At 42.7% G+C, this 23,511-nt stretch overlaps 5 protein-coding genes across 5 annotated transcripts; 3 read left to right on the top strand and 2 right to left on the bottom strand.

Annotated features, from left to right (window-relative positions):
* Positions 1 to 19: 19 nt before the first annotated feature.
* mettl26 (methyltransferase like 26) lies at positions 20 to 2,416 on the top strand. Its single transcript, XM_086120154.1, has 6 exons — positions 20 to 372; positions 517 to 679; positions 1,644 to 1,703; positions 1,820 to 1,887; positions 2,000 to 2,078; positions 2,152 to 2,416. The coding sequence occupies exons 1-6, from the start codon at positions 179 to 181 to the stop codon at positions 2,206 to 2,208; spliced, it is 621 nt and encodes a 206-aa protein (XP_085976280.1). The 5' UTR covers positions 20 to 178; the 3' UTR covers positions 2,209 to 2,416.
* Positions 2,417 to 2,630: 214 nt separating this feature from the next.
* wfikkn1 (WAP, follistatin/kazal, immunoglobulin, kunitz and netrin domain containing 1) lies at positions 2,631 to 5,598 on the bottom strand. Its single transcript, XM_086120238.1, has 2 exons — positions 5,138 to 5,598; positions 2,631 to 4,544 (listed from the first exon to the last, which is right to left on the bottom strand). Exons 1-2 carry the CDS (start codon positions 5,405 to 5,407, stop codon positions 3,027 to 3,029), a joined length of 1,788 nt encoding a protein of 595 aa, XP_085976364.1. The 5' UTR covers positions 5,408 to 5,598; the 3' UTR covers positions 2,631 to 3,026.
* A 1,166-nt stretch (positions 5,599 to 6,764) lies between these two features.
* LOC147200553 (ras-related protein Rab-40C-like) lies at positions 6,765 to 12,156 on the bottom strand. Its single transcript, XM_086120599.1, has 6 exons — positions 11,396 to 12,156; positions 11,253 to 11,313; positions 11,090 to 11,150; positions 9,581 to 9,658; positions 8,963 to 9,185; positions 6,765 to 8,471 (listed from the first exon to the last, which is right to left on the bottom strand). The coding sequence occupies exons 1-6, from the start codon at positions 11,547 to 11,549 to the stop codon at positions 8,170 to 8,172; spliced, it is 879 nt and encodes a 292-aa protein (XP_085976725.1). The 5' UTR covers positions 11,550 to 12,156; the 3' UTR covers positions 6,765 to 8,169.
* Positions 12,157 to 12,339: 183 nt separating this feature from the next.
* zp3c (zona pellucida glycoprotein 3c) lies at positions 12,340 to 15,162 on the top strand. The gene is made up of 8 exons (XM_086120600.1): positions 12,340 to 12,924; positions 13,007 to 13,113; positions 13,799 to 13,902; positions 14,177 to 14,354; positions 14,429 to 14,549; positions 14,647 to 14,735; positions 14,825 to 14,895; positions 15,005 to 15,162. The coding sequence occupies exons 1-8, from the start codon at positions 12,379 to 12,381 to the stop codon at positions 15,160 to 15,162; spliced, it is 1,374 nt and encodes a 457-aa protein (XP_085976726.1). The 5' UTR covers positions 12,340 to 12,378.
* Positions 15,163 to 18,434: 3,272 nt separating this feature from the next.
* Positions 18,435 to 20,209, top strand: calhm1b (calcium homeostasis modulator 1b). The gene is made up of 2 exons (XM_086120344.1): positions 18,435 to 18,980; positions 19,700 to 20,209. Exons 1-2 carry the CDS (start codon positions 18,435 to 18,437, stop codon positions 20,207 to 20,209), a joined length of 1,056 nt encoding a protein of 351 aa, XP_085976470.1.
* The last annotated feature ends 3,302 nt before the right edge of the window (positions 20,210 to 23,511 follow it).

Raw genomic sequence — 23,511 nt, forward strand, 5'->3', positions numbered from 1 at the left:
TGATGAACCACGTGGCTTGTGACAAGCCGGAAGTGAAGCATTCACTGGCGAATAACAAAACATTCGAGAGTACCTTCTAGGACTTGTATTAGGACTAACAAATCAACAACCTGGGGTCCTGGGGTGGCTTCTTAAGTTCGTTTGTATTACCCGACAGTTGTACCCAGGCTTTAGCAAGATGCTGAATGCCGCCGCCGCGGAGAGGAACAAGGAGCCAATCCTGATGGTACTGCGGGGATGCGTGAACACCGACAGGCGGCTGCAAGCGCTCGAGGTCTCCTCCGGTACAGGACAACATGTCATACATTTCGCTGGAGCTCTACGGAACATTATTTGGCAGCCATCAGAGTACGATCAGCGGTCTTTAGCCAGGTATTATTTTGTTTATCACTTCAGTAAACTCAACGTCCGACACCTGCAAAATTCTGTTGACTTTACACCAATCGGGAGCAGCGTTAATGGTGTAGGCGCGTTTGTGTTGTTGGATTACAATACACCGCGCTTCTCTCTTTTCAGTATAGAAGCCTACAGATCTCACTACCAACTGAACAATGTGAAGCCCGCCATCCACCTGGATGCTTCTCAGAGTCATGATCACTGGGGAGGGATCCAACCAGAAAGTCTCGATCTGGTCCTCAACATCAACATGATCCACATCTCTCCCATGGCTTGTACAGAGGCACGTATCTAGGTGATGGGTCTAATTTTAGACCATGGACTTTTCCTGCAATGACTGTACCAGTACATATGCCCACAAGCCACTTTACACCCACACAATCTAACGATATCCAATGCAATGCTTCAACAAAATTCTGCTTCGACAACAATAAGGAGAATAACAATCCTCATTTTTCGCCAAGTACATTAAAACCCACAATGAATTTATTGAAAGTAGTTAGTCACTCTGGTACTTTTTTGTTTTGTAAAACGATGTATGCAAAAACTGTTTTATACAATATAAATATAAAACAAAGTGACACATTCATTCATTCATTTTTAGATCCGCTTTTATCCTCACAAGGGTCACTGGGGGTGCTGGAGCCTATCCCAGCAGTAGGCGGGGGACACCCTGAACCGGTTGCCAGCCAATCGCAGGGCACACAGAGACGAACAACCATCCACGCTCACACTCACACCTAGGGACAATTTCGAGTGTTCAATCAGCCTGCCATACATGTTATTGAAACGTGGGAGGAGCCAGGATCGAACCCACAACCTGTGCACTGTGAGGTCGATGCGCTAACCACTGGTACGCCAGGCCGCCTAAGTGAAACAATATAAAGAAATAAACTTGGTTTTCTAAAGTGTAATTAAATGTAATCATTTGTGAGCTGAATATTTATGAAAATGTGGCTGCGAATGAGCCATTCTGAATTTTGGCCTTGCAGTGTATGGGTTGGGGATACTTAGCCGCTTACTTGTTTGACACAGGGTCGCCCCCCCCCCCCCCCCAAATGGCTTTATTCAGCAAGACAAATCATATGTATAAAGTCTACAGTACTATAAGTCTGATCTTTGGCCTACTTTGACAACTGGTAATAAGTAATACTTGACATCATTCTTGGGATTTTCAAAGCAGTTCTTGTATTTTGAATGCTTTCTGCTCCCTCTCATGATGTAAGACCTGCTTTTTTTCGTTCTAGGGTTTATTTAAAGGGGCTGGAGTGGTGTTGAAGCCACAAGGTCTACTGTTGACATATGGGGTGAGTTTAAAACCATTTGAACAGTTTATACATGTGCGTTGCCTAAAATTATGGCGCCCCCCCCCCAAAAAAAAATCAATCTTAATTTGTGATACTATTTCTGCCATGCTCTCCAGCCCTATGCAGTGAACGGTGGCATCACACCACAAAGCAATGTTGATTTTGACTTAAGCTTACGACAGAGGTAAGATGGCCTTTCATCTTCATGTGCATTGTTTTGTGGAATTATGGCACTGTGAGAGACACAAGTACATGTTAAATCCACTTGTCCAAGAATGAAACATTTTAATTTACAGGAACCCAGAGTGGGGCCTCAGGGATATCTCCCTCCTCAAATCACTTGCAGAAATACATGGTTTGTTCCTGGAAAAAATTGTAAGTTAGCTTTTTCAAGTGTATAATTTTTTTTTTCTCTGTGAAATGTTAATGCGAATGTTTTCTGTGTTAGGTTGACATGCCAGCCAACAACAAATGTCTCCTGTTCAGGAAAGAGAGTTTGGTGTGAAGTGTCTTGTCCTCCTTTTGCTGAGCGGATCACAGCAGGACGAAGAAAAGCGCCTTAAATTAACTCAAAGCTCAGACACGTTGCCAAAATACTCCAATAATTTAGACATGACAATAAATAAACAGCCAGAATGATTGTATCATATATCTGTAGTACACTATATTCCTGATTGCACTCATGAGTAAAAGTAACTCGTGGCTTATCTTGATTTAGTACCTTTTATTTATGTGTGTGTGTGTATGTATGTATATATATATATATATATATATATATATATATATATATATATAAATGTGTGTGTGAGTGATGTTGAGAAAACGGTATAGGCCAAGTTTTTACTCCACACACATTGGTAACCAAGCAGAAATGCCAGAAATAATTTGTAGAAAGGTTTATAGGTGATAATGTGCATATTAGACATACATACATAGAAAACATGTAAGCATAGTAAAAGAGTATCTTAAAAAAACAACAAAGACAATTTAAGTGACGTTATGCTAAGCAATAGAAGTTCATTATTGTAATGATATGCTTCTGACAGCTATAAAAGAAATAATCATTTTGAATGCTCTCGTACAAACCGCATGTGAAGATCAAGAATAATTGACTGATTATTAAAATCAAAAGGAAAAAAAACACCAGAATATCACCACAAAACACACGTGGAATATACATTTGTTTAAGTAGCGCTAAATGCCAGAAGTGCTCCTGTGGAAATTGGTATCATTTTTGTTGGGCTAATTTCCACTTTGGTGATAAATGTTTCACAGTGCCATTTGTTCCTTCAACCATCTGTGCAATGGCAAGTCTCGGGAGTTTTACAATGTCTGGCAGGTCTTTTTAACCAGAACCTCACGGAGCTTCTTAAGTCTGCGATCGGTTATTGCTCTGACGTAACTGTCTGACTGGATGATGGCCATGCCGTCCTGCACCACCCCCATCACCAACAGAGGGTTTTCCTCCACGGTGATGTTTGGGCAGGGACAACTCCAGTCTATCTTGTCAATGGTCACCTCAAGGTGTTTGGTGTTGAAGAAAGTCAAGCCCATCTTTTCATCCCGAAGAACCTCTTCCAAGCTAAAGCGGGCCAATCCTGAGTCCAGATCCTCAACGAGCTCTGTCAGCCGCCCCACAATGGCAAAGTCACTGCGACATAAACTGGGCACCATTTTCCCCTTCACCCGACAAGTCTTGCAAGGTTTCTTTTTTGGTGTTGGGCAGTTTGCTTCACACTCCTTTAGCGTGCCAAAGCTGTTTGCGTTCCCGTGGCAACCACCGTAGGCGAACGCTTGGCAACGTTTAATCACAGAATTCCAAGCCCAACGCACTTCCCAAGCTTTGCAGGGGCCCTGGACCAAAGGTAGGGAGCAGATCCCGACCCCCTCTCTTTGACAGGAGGCCTTACACTCCTCATAGGTCTCAAATCGGTTGCGGCTATCCTCGCACCCGCCATTGCTGAAGGCCATGCAGGAGCCCAGCTTGCTGTCATAGTACCAATCGACGTGGCGCTCGCCGCTGCACACTCTCGTGTCCACATCAGCCAGGCAGTCCGCTGGTGAGAAGGGCCTTCCCATGGGCATCTCTGGATCCTCTGAGAAGTCGTCATCGGCCCGACGGATGACTGATAGAGGATAGTCGGCACGGAGAACCCCTGCGGAATTGCGTGCAATGCAAGTGTAGATGCCCGTATCCCACACCTGGGCGTTGTAGATGACAAGCTGTCCAATGTTGGTGATCACCACATTGCCGTACATTTGATCCGGCCTCATGACGAGCTTCTCACGCCGCTCGCTTTGTTTTTCCCAGGTTACATCAGGTCTGGGGATGCCTATGACATCACAGTGGAAGCTGACGGTGCCTCCAACATAGATGGACTGGTGGTGAGGGTTGGAGTACAGCGTGGGTGGCATGGGGTCCTCTTGAGAGGACGTTGGGGTAGGATAAGCGGTCGTGTCCTGAGGCAGCGGGCTCGTGTTGGGTCCTGCGAGGTAGAACCGACAGGTGACCACAGTCAGGGTCACCCCCCGGATGCAGGCCTCTGCATCCATGTAGCAGCGGTTGAAATATGTCAGGCCATCCGACGCGCAGGTAAAGTTAGGCTCTTTCTCGCATCGGTCCCGACACTTGCAGATGGGCTGGCCGTCCCAGATGTCACAGGTGGCTCCCTGTTGGCTGCAGATAAATTCATCGCAGGTTGCCGTGGAGCCCAGAGCAGCGGCCCCTTTCCCTCTTCCAAGGTCGCCAGGCTGAGCGGTGGTGCCATCAGAGAATCGGGCAGCGACACAACTGTTGAGGCCGCATACGTTGGTGCAGCATTTCTCAAAGTCAGCACAGTCCTGCTCACACAGCACAAAGCGCACAACGGCAACTGGCAGGTGGTAAAAGTACTCATTCTGTACCTACAAATGTGCAGAAAACTTAAAAACACTAAAACGTATTTAAGTACAAAAGTAAAAATACTCTACACATTTTTACTATCAATAACTGTTTTGACAACTTGGCACTATAAAGATTTTATTTTATTTTTTTACATTAAACGGAGAGGTTGACATTTTGAATGCCTGTTACTTCTGAGTTGGCGAAAGACAAAAAGCATTTCCTCACATCACTCTTGGAGCCTCCGTCAAACAAGTCTCTTAAATAAGGCCACGGATGGGAAATATTCTGTTGAATTATCGTTTCAAACCGGTTCACGTTTTGTTTTACAAGTCGACAAGATCACGATCAATAATCAATCAACTCCCAGTCACGGGTAAAAGTAAAAAGTAATTAGAAAAATAACGAACTAAATTATCGATACTTGAAGTACAGTGATTCGAATTATTTTCCATTACAGCTCCTTGAGAATACTTTTATAAGACCAACACGTGTAATTAAAAAAAAAGTTTTAAAATAAATATCATTAAGTAAAAAGTACACGTGACCTTACCTCATCGACGTTGCATTCTCTCTCGCAGGTGCTTTGCGCGTCAACCCAGAGATTTGTGTTGAGTTTGTTGGGACAAAGCCCCTCGTGTTCCACTTTGGGCGCAGACACACTTGCACCTCGAGAAAGTCCAAGTAATTGCCAAAGCAAAAATGTTCGTAAACAAACGCCAATCCATCCCAGGTCTTGTCTATTGGGGTTGAGAGCACGACGCCAAATTGTATTCTTCTTGGCGCATCTATAATCCAAAAGTGGTCGAGGGTTTTTATACATTGTGGCTTTTTTGCAGTCGTCGTCCTTTGATTAATTCCATACCTCATTTAGCTCAAGGTAAGGAAGTAGTAGGTTCTTGGAGCCTTTCAGGCACGTCTAATTTGTGCGCAGACAATAACAAGTTAGTCGTCTTGCGATGCGTAAAGTAGTAGGCTATTATCCAACCAAGTTCCGTGCACCAAGAAACTAGAACTGGGCAAATCAACTCCAGAAATACGTTACGTAAAAATATACTTTCGATGTCAGTAGACAAAAGTTCAACCTGGGCGATTTCACACCGCCGCGAAATAAAGCGAACTCAAGTGCAACAATGAGAAAGAAAGACGCAACATCAGCTTTTCTGAGAGTGAATAAGGGCGGGTCGAGGGCAGCCTCATCTGTACGCCCCCTTGGCAGTCCAGTGTCTCAAACTTTTACGAAGCAGCGCCATGCGTTCAGCAACTGCACAAACATTGTAAAAACATCAAAGAAAACACGCAGCAACAAGCTGTGCCAACAACAGTGCACGCGGACATAAACATCCCCGTGAGAACTCTTAACGTTAAAAGTGTCCAGACATCATTTATTGCGGCGTCGTCTGTAAACGGTCAATTAACTTTTTTCTTTTTTTTTTGTGTGCGTGTGTGGACGTTTGAGTGTATGGGACGTTTTCTGGAATAAATAGAACGATTGTTTTGCAGTTGGCCTATTGCACAGTAAAGTCCGGTCACAATCTGCCAATTGACGTCAATGTTGACATCAATTCTGGCCTAGAGTTGCCGTAAATCTTGCCAAGTCCACCATGCTTTTCGTCATGCATGTTGGAAATCACACTGAAGATGTTATTTGTTGAAATTCCGGTTGAATGAATATAGCGTTGTTGGGAGATGCCATTTCTTATAAATGTGCATTTTCCACTGTGTCCAGGGACACCCTCAATTTTCATCAGCGTATGACAAACTATTGCTCGTTTGGTCACTTGAAAGCCATGTTTTTGACCTCGTTCATTTCACGCATTCCCTTATTCACATTGAGTTTAGAGATGCCACCTAACAGTGGTAAGATGCAAAGCGACACATTTGCTTTGTCCCAATGCCGCTGCGAAACGCTGAGAAGTTACCCCCCTAATCTTTTCATTGCTAGTGACCCCCGTAACCTTTCGCTGACTTTTGACCGCTGCATTCATCTCCCAGCTATCCAAAAGTGGCCACCACAACGCTAATCAATTCAGCACCCTCACCCGCCCCCCCCTGGGTTCGAAGGCTCCTCGGCACCGCTGGCCCCACAACACACAAAGAGAGCCAAATATATTCGCACAACGAGCTTGATGAATGTTCGAATGAAAGTGGTCCTAAAAACATGACAGGCCAAACAAAGATTGCTTTTTACCCTTTATTTGTGAAGGATGTGTTTGTTTTCAATACAGCCGGATGAGAAAACGCGAAACAGTTTCACATCCAAATCTTTACAACGCAGCGACATCAGGAGCTCAACGGATTGTGCTTTTGTTGTTTAAGTCCAATGTACCTCTCTCAGTTGAACTCAGACAGAAATAAGCAACGGTGGAAAACGTACACCATAATTAAATTCATATAATCTCATCAAATAATTGTGTTTTATTGGGCAAGTAACGTTAGGACTGAATTCAAATGGCATACCGATATTTATGCAGATTATTACAACCCCACGTACTTTGTGCTCTTACCGAGGTTTCGCTGTAAACATGTCATCTTACACCTTTTGTCAATTATTTTGGTTCCAAGGTGAAGTTTGTGCAATGTCAACAGTCACCATGTATCGCTGTCGTGTGTGCCTACACTTTTAAAGAGGCTGAAAGACAGTCCAATGCACGAATACGTGAGGCAGCGACATCACATTCCAGCTGGTCCTCTGTGGCCACAGCAAGGTCGCAGTTGGCTACAATTTTTACATTCATAAATACATGACGTACTGTTTACAATTATTCGAAATGCAATAAAACATACAATTTACAAATTTATGATAAGAACTGAGATAGCACAATTATCATGGTAAAAACCTGTACATCAGCACCAAGCCATTTATTTCCCCGTGTATTTAATGTAAACTATAATTTCACTAAATAGGCCAAAATGCCAGAGCAAAATGTCCATCGGTGGATGAAACACGAGCAGCAGATGAGGACAAAGACAATACAAAACCAAAACAGAGCAATGCTGTTTTTAGATGCTGGCTTTGTTTAACTCTGTGCAAATAGTTTATCGACCCCTTCTTTTCCTGATTATAAAATTTAAATAAGTCATATTTAAAATGCAACAAACAGTCTCAGATTTCAAAGAAAGTGAACCCTTGGTAAGGGTATAAGACACTGTAAATTTGACGAGTCTCCCACACATGTCAATACCCAACAGGTACATTGAGCTGACACAAAATGTAAAAGTTCACATCCAACTTTAAATATTATAGACAAATAAACTTGTCAATAAAATGAGCTGAAGATTGCGCCCCTTTTTGTAGTGTTGGATGTGGAGTGATGACCCTCAACTCATCTGTTGGTCCATTGTCATGTTGAACTCGATCAATGAGCTTCTTTAGCAAAAGTGCGCACAAAACATCCTCCAAACATGGCACTAAGTACATTTGAAGAAAAAAAAAAACCCAAACCCATCAGAACAGATCGAAGCAAGGTTCTGCGAAATTCTGATCAGGTTTACTTGTCGGTAGGTTGTTGGCACCTCCTGTGGCCTTAAGAGGCCTCTTGGAGCAACAAGGCTAAAATACACAGGCTTCAGTGCACGCTTTCATTATGATATCTTACAGTTCCCTTTGGATGAGGATGAAGAGGTTTTCGGTGGACTCTGTGGGGGCCTGAAGGACTTGGAGCGTTTGATGCTGTTGGCCTTGCTTCCACAACTTGTGACGCCTAAGGCGGCACTGTTGGCTACCGAGTAGGAGCGCCCGTGCATCATGACGGCATTCATGCCGTTGGCCATGGAGAATGATTTGAGATGGGATTTGATGGCCACGGGGAGAGGCAGCTTGTCGATGAGGTGCACGGGCGTGCAGGAGACGATGGAACGGCAGCACAGATCTTGGAGGCTGAAAACTGCAATCAAGCAAGGGGAATTTTGATGATACAAGTGCACGGGATGTGCTCTTGTTTAAAATATCATGAATTCAGGTGAATAATCTGCATAAGAAGAACATTTTACACATTGTATGGAGGCTTACCAGTACCTAGGAGGAGGTGTTTTTTTTATTAAGGTGTACTTTCATTCCAACATGATATTTAATGTCTCAGGCTAAAAATATATATAAACATATATACTGTATGTACACTCACCATATTTTCCATACGATAAGGCGCTTCGTAGTATGAGGCGCACCTTTAATGAATAGGTCTTATGAATCTTAACATAATACAAAACTACAATATGTCAACTGAGACGATTATACATCAGGAAATATGGTTATGTTGTACCAGCCTCAAAAAGATTGCGATCAAATCTTGTGGAAAACCTCAAGTCAAGCCACCAACCTTAGAACTGCAAGGCAGATCACTTACACATAAATTAACAGCAGAAGCAACAGGCTCACCTCTGTTGGGCCTCCAGAACTTCTCCATCCCATGCCTCATGAGCACGATGCGTGAGAGTTCTGTGAAAGACTCGATGACATTGAAGTTGCACAGCGGGCTGACCTCAAAGAACGTCATATTGTTTTTCTCAGCATAAGCCCTTGCTTGCTCTGTTGGAACCTGCCGCTTGAAAGCTAAGTGAAGTCGGTTACCAACCAAGATCCTGGGCACACCTGGGGCATGCTGAAAGATGAAAACTTTTTTTTTTAACCATGTAAAAGTGGCGACAAACATTACTTTCACAAAGCTCGGGATATCTGGCTTTCAGGTGAAATGTCAAGATGAACCTGAAAATGCACTCCTAAGTAGGGATGTAGGCAAAGGAATTTAAAGTCCAAATATTTCATTCATCATAGGAGGTTTACAAGTCATACTTTATCGGTCCCTCATCTAGGATCTTTTTACCAGCATTTTTGTAAAAAGTACCGAATCATTGAATAGTTGAACGTGCATTTAAGTTCACCTGTAAATGTTATAGTGCAATTTAGATTCATCCTGAAACTTCACCCGAAAGCATATTATCCCTAACTTTTTTAAATAACTTTTGTGTAGTGTATTTCTTATATTGAAATGCTGACCTCATCAATTTCTCGGATCCAGCGGTCAATGCCATCAAATGACCAGCCATTGGTGATGTCATAAACAAGGAGGATGCCCTGGGGAATGAAAATCTTCATGAGCACAGGTACACATGGTCAAAATTGCTCGTACTCTCGATTAATGAAAAGTGAATCCTCTGTTTATGAAAAACAAACCCACCATGATCACTAAAATAACAACAGGATCTTTACCTTAACTTAACTTTAACTTATTTTATTTCACGACCCTTGGAATATATCCATCCATCCATCCATTTTCCGAACCGCTTGATCCTCACTAGGGTCGCGGGGGGTGCTGGAGCCTATCCCAGCTGTCTTCGGGCAGTAGGCGGGGGACACCCTGAATCGGTTGCCAGCCAATCGCAGGGCACACAGAGACGAACAACCATCCACACCCACACTCACACCTAGGGACAATTTAGAGTGTTCAATCAGCCTGCCATGCATGTTTTTGGAATGTGGGAGGAAACCGGAGCACCCGGAGAAAACCCACGCAGGCCCGGGGAGAACATGCAAACTCCACACAGGGAGGCCGGAGCTGGAATTGAACCCGGTACCTCTGCACTGTGAAGTCGACGTGCTAACCACTGGACTACCGGGCCGCCCCTTGGAATATAGTAATTCGAATACCCCTTTCCCACTGCCGCAAAATCACGGGTAAACACGCTTTTTGGGCAGTGGGAAAGGAGTGTCGATCCGTGTCCACCAGCACACCATCGGAGGCGGGTTGTGATGGCCTCGGATCGCCTCCACTTGCAGCGTGAAAGCCTAACACGGGACTTCCTGGTAATTACGTGATGACATAGGGCGGTACGTGATGAGTCATAACATCGTGTGCCACTGGCCTCGTATATAGCACGCCCCCACAACAAAGCTAGGAGATCGCCCCTTAAGCTGTTGTCTCAGTAGTAGCAGAGAGATGATCCTCCGCTGCTTTTCGACCATTTTGAGGACGGTAAAAAGCATGATAAAAGAAAGAACACTCGCTTCCATGTTGCTTTGTTTACCACCAAGAAATCTGTCGCACTATCATCTACGCAATCACAGCGTGGTGACGCAACCAGACGCAAAGTGGTGGAAGGGTGGGACGGCGGGGGCGCAGAATCGCCTTCTGTTGGTCAATGGGAAAGGGACATATTGCCAATTGGTTGCGTGTCACCACGAATCACTACTACCTGCTAATTTCAGTGGGAAAGGGGTATAAAAGACTTATTCGGCCATTCATTAGTGGAGTGCTCCAACCCTCTTAGGTGTGAAGGATGCTTTCTCCAGACAGTATGGTTCAACTTCTCTCACAAATCCAAAAGTATCTAAATCAGGACTCCTTAGAATAGTCTGGTGTTTTTTTCATAGCACAGTTCAGCCTAGTTGTTGGCGATAATACACATCTGATCTTTGTAATGTTTTTACATTAACAGGTTACAAACACTTTTGTCCATGTGCGTAATATTGGATTGTGACTCATGCCACATGATGAATAGTCCTCACCTGTGCTCCTCTTGAGTATGACCTAAAGATGGTGCAGAATCTGCCCTGACCAGATGTATCCCTGAAAGAGAACCACACATTAGCATGAGATTGTTCCTTTTTTTTCCCCGACACATGGATGGTTGGATATTCTGTAGCCATTCCGCCGACAACTCGTACTTACCATAACTCTAACTTTACTCTTCTTCCATCCAGCAGTATTGTTGTTGTCTTGTAATCTATTCCTAAAATATCACATAAATTCACTCTCTTTATGTTGTTGATGTTTTACGCATGATAAAATAAAAACGCCCAACAGTAACTCACCACTAGTGTAAGCATAGGGAGACTCTACCGAGCCGTCCTGTAAACTTTCCAGGATTTCTCCCTTCCCGACGTCACTGTCTCCCACCAAGAGGAATTTAAGGAGATAGTCGTAACTCTTGACAGGACTACTCTGGCTGCCCATCATCCCACGCATTGAAGCCGGCGGTTCTCGGGGAGCTGGTGAAGCTCGCCACGCTTTCAATAGTCGTGGCAAGGGACAAACCAGGCGGCCCCAACAATAACCAACTAGTAAATAAATACCCTTCGACGGGTTTGTTCGTAATATAGTAGCTAGGAGAATACACTGCGCCGATCGTCCGTGTAAATACGTTACGATTTGACCGATTTCAGAGAGAAGTTATACATAAATTGTGAATAAGCAGGAAAAAGGCCTACCCACACACCATCGATGAAACCTCAATGTTTACAGAAACAAAAATAACACGAGCCTTCGCCACTCTAGCTGCCTCGTTAGCAAAAACCAAAGTTAAAAAACGTCTGCTCCAACCTTAACGAGACTCAGAGCATAGAAAGTCTCAATTGCTAAAGGTGACTCCCACACAAAGCCATGCACTTAAGAAAGTGCAATGTTTTGTCTTTTTTGGCAGTTTAGGCAATAATGAGAAACATACAGTATAGCTAGCACGGCTTCCGTAAGGACGGTGTTGGAGCTTCCGGGTATGACGTAATTGAAACGCAATATCCTCAATTTAATACAGTAATACCTGCCCTGCTGCAAACAGACGTCAAACGTCAAATCCAAATTCAGTGAAAAAAACCCACACTTGTTTAAATTGGGGGGGGGGGGAATGATTCCTGATGCCTCATCATAATCATTTCTACATTCGTTTTACCCTGCATATGACCTAAAAAATTGAAAGACTCTCATTGGTTGTGCTATTTGCTAATTGACTCCAGGTGACAATTGCCGGCAAACTGATCAGGAGAGGTGAGCGCTGCAGAGGAAGCAAGGTGCTCAGAAAATGGGGTTGATGTGGATGTGCATTTTCTTACTTCACTTTTACTCTGTCTGCTCTAATCCTCTGGCAAGTGTGCCAGAACATGAAGATGCAGAATTAGAATGGGAGAATTTGCAGGCAGAGCTGGAGAATGAGATGGATCAAGTGCCTCCAAGCCTTGCACCCAGATCCCCTGTGTTTCGGGACAGATTCCGAAGGAGTAAATCAGCACCTCAAATGGCTCCTTGGTATAGAATTGTGCCTTTCTCACAAGATCCAAAAGAGTTATTCATGCCAGAAAAAGGTGTTCGACCTATTCCCGCCTCAGTCAAGGAAATGTTGCTTGCACCACCTCCCACTGTTGCTTCACTTGGAGAAGCAGCCAAAAATAAGCTTGTTGAGGTCTTGTGCCACATCGACCGTATGTATGTGAAAGTAAGCAAGGAGCTTTTCTCAACAAGAGACGCATTCAAAGACTTGAAACTTGGCAAGTGTCCTGTGAACGAAGGCACTTCGGAACATTATTACCTTCTGTATCTTCTGAAAAATGACTGTGGATTCAAGAGAGAGGTTGGTTCATGTTTTTTAAATTATTATTTGCAGGGTTTTGGCTTTTTGCAGACTTCAACCTGTAAACATGTCTGTGTCCTAGAGTACTGACGACTATTTGTTCATCAGTATTGTGCTCCACTACAAGCCAACCACTCCAGTTATACGAGAGATGCCATTTGACGTTGTCTTGCAGTGTAAATACCCAAGGTAAAAATGCTTTATCATTTGTTATATTCCATAATGCAAATTGGGACTATTGCATTATTTTTCAGCAATCTTAAAGCTGGATAAAGTAGAGCTAAGAATAAATATTACCAAAGAAAAAACAATCCTTAAAATATAGTCTTCCAAATGAAAATATGCTTTGAAACAATTTACTTGATTGATTACCTGGCATGTTGATGCCATCTAAGTAGACCCAGCATTTCCTTTTACTTTTTATTCATTTTTCCACAGATTTCAAACTCGAGGCCTGGGGGCCAGATCTAGCCCGCCACATCATTTTACATGGCCCCCAAACTCAAATCATGTGCCAACTTCCATGATTGTCCTAAAATCCACCCACATTTTAAATTGTGTAATAAAACGAGCTTTTGCAATCATTTTTTTGTTACCCTTCAAATAGCGGTAACCTTTTTCCAAGAAAACTATCTTCCCTGACTTTTGATTTCTAAACTAGCATTTATCAATTTTTTGTGTAACATGTAATAATATCATGAGATGATGAAACATTTATTTGGTGTCACCGTCATAACGGCCCTCTGAGGGAAGCCGTAACTACAGAGTGGCCCGTGACAAAAAATGAATTAGACACCTTGGCACCGGAATGAGATGCTACTCTACTATTATTATTAAGTTTGCATGAACCTAGAATGTGTTTGTTCTGTTGCAGGCATTTTCACTCCTTCCATCCTGGCATCTCTATCGAATTGAGTAGGGGCACAGTTTACAAACCCCTCCGATCAAAACATGCTTACGTAATCATTCCTCAAGATGGTATGATTTTTGGAAAAGTATTGTATGTCGCCATTCCACGCATGGCACTATCTTGTGTGGCAAATGACTAAATTGTTTTAAGATGACAACATTTTATACACACCATTAGAAAGCACCAGGCAAAGGATGCGGGCAACCACTATTTTTGTCACTTTACATTTGTGTAACTGTCAATAGTATGACAGTAACAGACTGAAATTCCTGATACAAAATAAATAAGTGGCATTTGGAATTTGCATAATTCTTTGTCAATTCACCTGTCTTGTGTTTTTAGCATCAGGAAATGAAATTGGCGGAGATAAAACGTTTATCCTGGGACAGCCGATGTACTTTGAGGTGAAACGGGCAGACAACATTTCAACGAACAAGAGGCTTTACATCAACAAGTGTTTCATGACAGCTCTCCAAGATCCTTACTCTGAACCTAAATACACAGTTATTGACAACCAAGGGTAACAAGTTCGGCTCAGGTCCCAAATAAGAATGTCGAAATTCAATCTTAATGGGAGTTTTTTTATTTTTGCAGTTGTATGATTGATAGTAAGGTGACGAGACAGTCTGCGTTTCTCAAGGGCCCCTTAAACGTCCAAAAATTCTCAGTGAGTGCCTTCATTTTCAAAGACACGGCTGCTTCTTCATCATCACCGGTATGCTCAGTGTAATGTGTGCACACACACGTGACAACTAATGTTGTATACACGGTATTTGTTGCACTAACTTAAAAAAAAATATATTTTTTTTCAGCAACTCTATCTGCACTGTGAGTTCTCTATGGGTGATCCAACACCTACCTCCAGTTCAAAGGCTTGCAATTACCATCAAGCTACCAAAAAGTGAGTCAACGGTGCCAAATTCGATGATTATTTCAGTAAGAGCATCACTTTTGGTAAGTTTGCAAGAAATAGTCATATCTGTGCTTCAGGTGGAAAGAGTTGCATGGTAATGACGGTGTATGTGCCTGCTGTGAATCCTCCTGCTTGTCACTATCAAAAGGTGCCGTTTGTGTTCAGGTTTTAAATGTGAAAAATACTGTAGATCTTTAATCATTGTAATGTTACAGAACCCTAAACATAATCATCTGACTGAATGAACGTTCCAACAGCTTCTGGGAACATGGTCTCAAGCCCGTCATGGAAGGTTAGCTTCAGAGGTAAGGATGGAAACCCGGACTTTGAGCTGAAGCCGAAATCTGCTGTCTGGGGTACGTCCAACTTTGAGGACTTGAAGGACCATCATGACTTCCTTAGCTACTGGGAGTAATTATATCTTGGAAATAAAACTATTCCATCTCATCTGTGTTGCATTGCATTTATTGCTATCTATGTGGAAATGTTACTGTATTGTCAATACAGTTTCCTACATAAGTATCTGCGTGTTTGCATTTGTTAGCATCGCCTGCAAAAATATTTTTGTAGGTACACTCAGACACCACAAGGGGATGGAAGAGATTCACAAATTTGACAAGAGCCAACGCGGCAGGGAGAGTCGCAACATTTTGGGCCGAGGCATTCCCCAAAGAACGTGGCATAAATGCCACTCACTCTGGCATCCACTGTGTTGGTTTTGCAGTCAAACGTCGATGCATCAGTGCAGGTTTACAGCGCCAAGCTGTCCGTGTTACGTCTTGACAAAGCTGCCCGTCTGCTCTGGAGAAAGAAAGTGATCAAGTATTTAAAAGTTTGAATGTGGCATGCCAATAGGGTGCTGTTTATATTCCTGTATGTGTTCAAGTAGATCCTCATAGATATCCAGTGATACAGTATTATCATCCATTCTTCCTTGAGTAAGGGCTAATGTATAAGTAGGAACTAGAGGCTGGATTTAAAAAATGGTCTTATATTGCACCTAATCTTTTTGCCAGATCAACAGAGAACTTCAGGAGCAATTGGATCATTGCTCTAGCCTAGCCAGTGATGAGGTCAAACCCGTACTTGAGAAACCGTAACCACACATCACTCGAGGTGCGACGAAACCACCAACTACTTTCAAATGCTGGGATTTTTTTTTTCACACAATGTTGACCACTGTAAGCATTGTCACTTTCAAACTTCATGCCAACTACTGTGAACTGCTGTGGCAGGTCAAGAAAGACAAACGAATAAACGCAGGGGTCATCAGTCAGAAGGAGCCATCTTGCATCATGACAATGCAAGGCCTCACACAGCAGTCCAAACGGTGCAGACCCTCAACGAGTTGGGCTAGGAACTGCTCCCTTATCCCCCTTACAGCCCAGACCTTGCCCCTTCAGACTTTCACCTGTTTGGTCATTTAAAAGTGTTCACGAGAGGCCTGAAGTTTGAAAGTGACGATGAAGTCAAAAGTGTTGTGAGCGACTGGCTGAGACATCAGTCCAAAGATTATTAAAATGAGGGAATATGGAAGCTTGTGCACAGATTGGAAATGTGTGTGACAGTGCTGGGAGACTACGTTGAAAAAAGAAAAATCTAACTTTTATCTGTATTAGAAGTGCTTATGCCGAAAAATGTTATTTATTGAATGACCCTTTGGTTGAATCGGGGGATTATTTTCAGTAAGCCTGTTGTCCTCATTCACAAGTCTAATATTCTGGTCTAAAGGTCTGTTCTGGGCACGCACCATCTTGTTATAGGTTAATTTGCATACGCGAGTAGTCCAAAAGTGACCAGAAACACTTGTGCAAGGTTTCTTTGCATGTCCAGTCCTGCATGCAAATCCCAAATCATTGAGTTTTTACGGTACTTGTTCTTCCACAAGTGCACAATCGAACAAATGTCACTCTATTTTATGTCCCACTTATTCTGTTCTGGCTTTGGGCAAAAGACAGACTACACCTTGGACTGGTCGCCAGTCAATTACAGGGCTAATGTAAACGCAAATTAGTTCCTTCAAATGGTAATGACTTGTCATCACCTCCACAGCAAGGCAGTCACGCAAAGCAAGAAAGAAAATCCGGCTTCTTGCTTGTATTCTTTACGTCGGCGTTTGTGATTCTTCTTTCATTCGACTTGATTACGTTAATATTGTATTTCTGCAGTCAGTACGAAAGTATGCGTGCCCCAAGAAAAACTGAACGGACTCATCTCATTGTCACACCTTTTCAGTAACGTACTGTGTACATTGGTTTGATGAAGGAAACGAGACACCGCTGCAGCCTCAGAACTTGCTTCCTATTAGATTGAACTTGAACTAGGCTAATGACTTATTTGCTGTGATTCTTTCCTGTTTAATATGTACAAAAAGCCCCCAGAACACGACGTCTTATATTTAAAATGTGACTACAGCTTAGGTGTGAAGTGAGCTACTGTATATGCTGTGGGCTTCCATATCAACGAGCGGCTCTCAAAGTGTAATAACTGATCTGAAATATGATGTGCAAGGCTACATAGCAGTACAGGAACGCAAATGGCTATGTGGCAACGTGACTTGTGTCTATTATTACAGTCCCTCGCCTTCTATTTGATCGATGACTTCAAGACTGCTTTAGTACGTCACTGCTATGTATTTTTGGACAATTTCAAACAAATATTTTGAATGTATTATTTGTATTTTCAGGAAGCTAAGGGTTAGCTAGTGTGTGTAAATATTTCCAGCCTTTGTCTCTTAGTCATCAACCACATTTTTCAAACAAAGCCACAGACATTTGAATGCTTTTTGCATGCGGAATCCTTGACAATAACACGTACACAAACAATACTACAGTACAGTATACCATTAAGGCAGTAAGAATAAAAACGTAAACTCTAAAACTGCTGTGTTACGCGCTTTGTGTGACATTGTTCGCTTAGTTTAAAGTCAGGCGCGGTGAAGGAGAATTCTTTGCGATGTCACCATCGGCACAGGTGCTTGCGAGGGGCGGGGCAGGATGACCAACTATGTGGTCGACTTTGAACAATCCTACAGACGGTTTGAGAAACACTGTTCGGTCGGTCTGATGCACAGCGTGTGAAGAGACAAAAAAAAAAAAAAGAACTGCTAATACTTCAAATGGGCAACTTGTGGGCTTTCTGTCTCTTCCCGCGCCTACTTTAAAGCAAGTAAGTGCTGCTATTTGTGTTTATTTTTGTTCTACCCTATTGTTGAGTTTCAACATAACAGTTACAGTCTACCGTCGTATATTTTGGACAACTCTAAACTAAATATAATGGATCCTTGATTTGCAAGCCATTACACAGTAGTATTGATCGCCATAGAATTTGTGTTTATAATCCATGAAAGACTTCATAAGCGAGGGTTTCTACAATAGTATTTGTATATACAGCAAATATATTTGCTGTATATACAAATACATGTCCAACATTACTAACCTCACGGTTCTTCTTGATCATAAAATGCCACAGAGACACACGCTAACATATTTTTAAATATAAATAAATATGTGACCTTAAACACTGCAACGCAGCTACCACTAAAGTTCTGCTTCACACATTTCCATGTGACTTTCTGAATGCTGTTGTGTCACCCAACTTTTTAAAAGATCAATTTGTACCCGATGAACCTCTCCTTCTCACAGATTTGCATCCCATTGGAGCTGAAGCCCTAACATATGTGCAAAGATGGATAAATTGCGTATGATGTTCCAGTTCCTTCAATCCAACCAGGAATCCTTTATGAATGGGATCTGTGGTATCATGGCCCTGGCTAGTGCACAGATGTACTCTGCCTTTGAGTTCAGCTGTCCCTGTATTCCAGAATACAACTACAGCTATGGGATCGGGCTGCTGATCATCCCACCGATTTGGTTTTTCTTATTAGGATTTGTATTGAACAACAATGTGTCTGTGCTAGCAGAAGAATGGAGAAGACCTACGGGAAAGAGGACAAAGGATCCATCAATCCTTCGCTACATGTTTTGTTCAATCACACAGAGATCTTTGATAGCACCTGCAGTTTGGGTGTCGGTGACTCTCATGGACGGAAAGAGCTTCCTCTGTGCTTTCAGCATCAATCTGGATGTTGACAAGTTTGGGAATTATAGTCTCATCAAGGGGATGTCCGAGACAGAGAAGATAAAACTGCTGGCTAAGATTCCATGTAAAGACTTATTTGAGCATCAGGAAGTCAGAGTAGCGGCGTCACGCTACATCAAGTGCATATCACAGGTGTGCTGATCTTTTTATGCTTCATAATTTTATACGTGGACCCTGCACCAGCAATGAATTTTTAAACTTAAATAATGCTCCAATACTGTGTGTGTGTGTGTGTGTGTGTGTGTGTGTGTGTGTGTGTGTGTGTGTGTGAAGGCTAGCAGCAGAAAATGGATGAATTGATTATTCAAGTCCTTCTTTATTTTAGGGTTCTCTGGTAATACAAACTATTAGTGGTGTGTTATCCTTTTAAGTCATTACCTGACATTGTTCATCCAATATAAATACATTCCCAAAGTTGTGAACATTTTCATGAAGTTTTGCAATTGAATCACGTTATATGATGACAAAGCAAATTTCATTTCCTGTATTTGGTTATCACAACTAACTTCTTTCTACATTTGGAGCGCAACGGGGCCTTTTATTGGCTTAATAACGGGAAAGATAAGCCTCCAAATTTATTATTCATGGAACTCTGGCCGATTGTCATCCATCCAAAACACCCACTCTGTTTTTCATGCTTTGATCTGCTGAAGGCAATGTTATGGTTTTAAAGATAGGAACACATTTTAACTGATCTTTATATGAGGATAATTCCATTACAGAGCTATGAACAGTTATGTACATGAACATATCTCAAAAGCCAAGAATGACAGATTACTTCATACTTTTGAAAACAACTCAACCCAATGTGAAGCTCTTTCCCTAATGCTAGCCAACTGTATGTTCTGCAGGCTTGTGGCTGGATGTTTTTGCTCATGATGACCTTCACAGCATTCCTGATCCGTGCTATTCGACCTTGCTTTACTCAAGCTGCTTTCCTCAAAACCAAATACTGGTCTCATTATATCGACATTGAGCGCAAGATATTCGATGAGACCTGCAAGGAGCATGCCAAGAGCTTCGCCAAGGTTTGCATCTACCAGTACTTTGAAAATATTAGTGGAGAGATGCGCAACTTACATCATCACTCCAGCAAGGATGACAGTGACTATGAGGATGATGATAAGAGAAGGAACGAGGAAGACAAACTCCTGGGTATAAGGGTCCAGGATGACATGAATAAAGCTTTGTGCAACTGGCACATATGCAAGCCAGCTCTTGCGTTGAGAAAAGAGCAAAAAAATGGTGAAAACAATGACAAACTGCATGGAGAAGGCGGTGGAGCAGTAAACGGGCTTGCAAATGGCCACACTCATAATGTGGAGAAAAAGGAATGGGCGGTGTATTACAGTAAAGTGTGACCTCAAAGGGACAAAGAACTACATGCTTGAAATACCTTTGGTTTCCGGAGTGTATCAGAAATGTGTTTGTGAATGAATTTTCAGTCTGTTGACAGGCTCATTTAATATGCTTACAACCCACTACTTTGGGTACAATGCGCATCTAATGTAAGCTAACGCAAAAGCTGTACATATGTACTGTATATGTATACAGGATATGTATGTTTGTGTATATACTGTTGATACAGTATTGCAAAAGTATTCGGCTCCCTTGAACCCTTCACTCATGAAAATATAAAATTGGATATTTTTTTATGAAGAATCAACATCAAGTGCAACACACTTGCGAAGTGGAACGAAATGTATTTTAACCTTTGTTTTTAAATTTAAAAAAATAAACTGAAAAGCTAGCTAGAGACATCCACCAACAAGACTTGCAGCTGTAATCGCAGCAAAAAGTGGTTCTCAGAAGTATCGACTCAGGGGGCTGAATAATTTTGCGCACCCAGCTTTTCAGTTTTTTTCTAAAAAAAAAAAGACTGTCAAGTATCATATGAATTTTGTTCCATTTCATGTTTGTGTGCCACTTGGTGTTGATTGTTCACAAAAAGTTCCAATGTTATGTTGTTAAATAAATAAATAAATAAATCGTTCAAGTAGGCCCAATACTTTAGCAAGCGATTGTATATGTGTGTGCATATGCATGTATATTATTGTTGTTTGAAGTGGTTTAGAACAACACTGAATCAAATGGGTGTTGCACATGTTATTCTAGCTTGCTCAGGTGACCAAAACATTGAAAACACATGTATGCAGTGCAGTTCTTGACCACTCCAAATTACACCACAATCATAAACATATTGTCAAATGAATAACTGTCGGGCAAGGTCCGTCAAAACTGAGCATCTGTCGTGTAAAACGTGTGGTATAGCGCATTCATAACATTTTGTAGATGTACATAATGTTGGGGGCAGTGTGGGTAGTATTCTTGCGCTTGATATAAATTTGGCAGCCAGTGTATATTACACATTACATATCACACAAATGCTACACGCATAAAATGTTTAAATGTATCGTGCAAGTTACATGTTTTTCTTTTAGTGTTGGAAAAAAACCTAAACCGTCTCTTATTTTGTTGTCCTACAAACAACAGCTGCTGCTCCGGGCAACTAAACGCTCTGGCTGTCAAAAGTGGTTGAGGCTGCAAGTGCCCCTGAATGAAATGATAGTTTAGCAATAAGCCAATGATGACACTCAAACGTGTTTGCTCTCAAGAGAAGGGCCACCATGAAAATTCCCAGGTGATGACAGGACAGACCCAGGCAGAAAAAAAGGGGCATGTAAACAAGAATCTGAGGGCAGTTAATGCCCTGATTGCAACACATTTGCAGTCCAGCAAAATGTGTGATTTATGCAAACGAAAAGGTTGTGATTTACCTGCTGCTTGAACATAAGGTCAACATTTGCATCTGTCTGTCTCCCTTATGTTTTATTTTGTCAAGCCCCTGTGCTTGAGCATTGATGGAATTCATCACGTGTTAGACAACTATTCACTGATCAGGAGACGGGTGAGAAAAGGACTTCATGGATCTGATCACCTGTAAACAGGACGGCAGGTTGCGAGCGTCATGATGTGTCAGCATCAACAACAATGCTTGTCGCGTTTTACTACAGGCTGCTTGTATGCTCTACATCGGGATGGACAATCCAGATGTTCCTCTGCAATGACACGACTAACAGTCAGAAAAGGACAGGGAGGAGGGGGGCTGAATGAAAATGGCTTGGATCCCATTGTTGTCCCTCCCTCCCCCTCGGGGATTAGTGAAGCAGCACTCCCCTTGACCGTTTGACAGCTCGCCCAATATCCCAGCAGCTGTTCTCCTCCTCAGTGGACTGGCACCAAGGGTGGCTGGTGTGGGGGGGTTGGTGGTAAGCATGTCTTTGTCCACCTTGCCATTTCTTAATCAGAGGTGATTCTCTTTCACATTGTCACCTTCATGCATTCCTTCCTGAGTTTGTCCTCTGCAGTCATGATAATCTTTGTCTGCTCACAAGCCACATTAGGAGGGAGAGCTAGTGAGATAGATCTATTCAGATTTTTCTTATTCGCAAAAGGTGATTGGGGAAACTGTGTTCAAACAAGCTACCAGTATGATGTAGGGAAGTTACACACTCATAGAAATTGAAATTACAAAAATAAACATGTCTACTGTTCTGAAATAAGCAGAGGATATATTGACACTTAAGAGGACGTTTAACAATACAGGAGGCATACAGTAAAAATAGACTGTAGGAAGCACGTTGCATCAACTAAGAATATCTGACATTTCACTTCGATCAACACCTCTCTGACAATGTGAAACCAAAAAAAAAAAAGCATTATGTTCATAATTCCTTTTGAAGCTAATGTGGTTCTCACTAGATGGTAAAGAGTATCGGATCATGGGAGTGGAATTGGCTCAAAGTAAGCCAATCTGAGAAACATTGAACAAAACACACTGTATGCATTCGTGATAGAAAGAAAAAAGCGGATTTGGGCATCTGCATGCGATCTGGCTGACATCTACTTGGCAGAAATGACATTGTTTTGTTTGTCAGGACATCAGCCATGCATGCATGCAGCTGACCGGGGCCTCCCTCGCTTGACTTTGCTGCAAGAGCCTCTTTGCTCTCCCTTTCACATACATGAGAGAGGTGTACGCACACAGACACATACAGATCAGCATGCTTGCAGGCATCCGATTCGTCAGCGTCTGGCTCATTCTGCCTTCCTTCTGCCTACAGATTGGAGGACAGAGGCAGAGGGAGGGCCGAGGCCGAGCAGAGTTGCGAGGCAAAACGGATGGTCACATGAGCACAGATCTGTTTACAAACCCGAGGCAGAGCTGAGCAGTGCAGGAGGCGTCGGGAGGGAAGTGGCAGACTGCAGGCTCACTTTAAAAAACATTATGGACAGAGAGAGGACGAGGAGAAGCATGCTATGACAAAGCCACTTGGAGGTGTGAGAGACCGATTGCAGCAGATAACACTCTTCACTGACACACGCCGCCTTTTGTCTTTTTTCGTCTGAAGGAGCGAGCAGATGGTGGGAAGAAGAGGATCCCCCTCCCCACTGAATCAAACAAAAACACACATGCACTGAGCGAGAAACAAACTCACACTCAGCAGCAAAAACAGCGATGCCAGCTTCAAGACTGCCTTGCCGAGCGGTCCGCACTCTGTTTGGCCTTTGAGAGGAGCACATCTTTGGCTTCTGGAATACCATCTGCAACATCAGCGGACTGGAGGAGGAGACAGCAGAGGACATCTGAGGGGGGGGGGGG

This window comes from Hippocampus guttulatus, chromosome 9 (assembly GCF_054856545.1).
Source record: "Hippocampus guttulatus isolate MCC_2025c chromosome 9, RoL_Hgut_1.0, whole genome shotgun sequence".
In the NCBI taxonomy this organism is placed as follows: Eukaryota; Metazoa; Chordata; class Actinopteri; order Syngnathiformes; family Syngnathidae; genus Hippocampus; species Hippocampus guttulatus.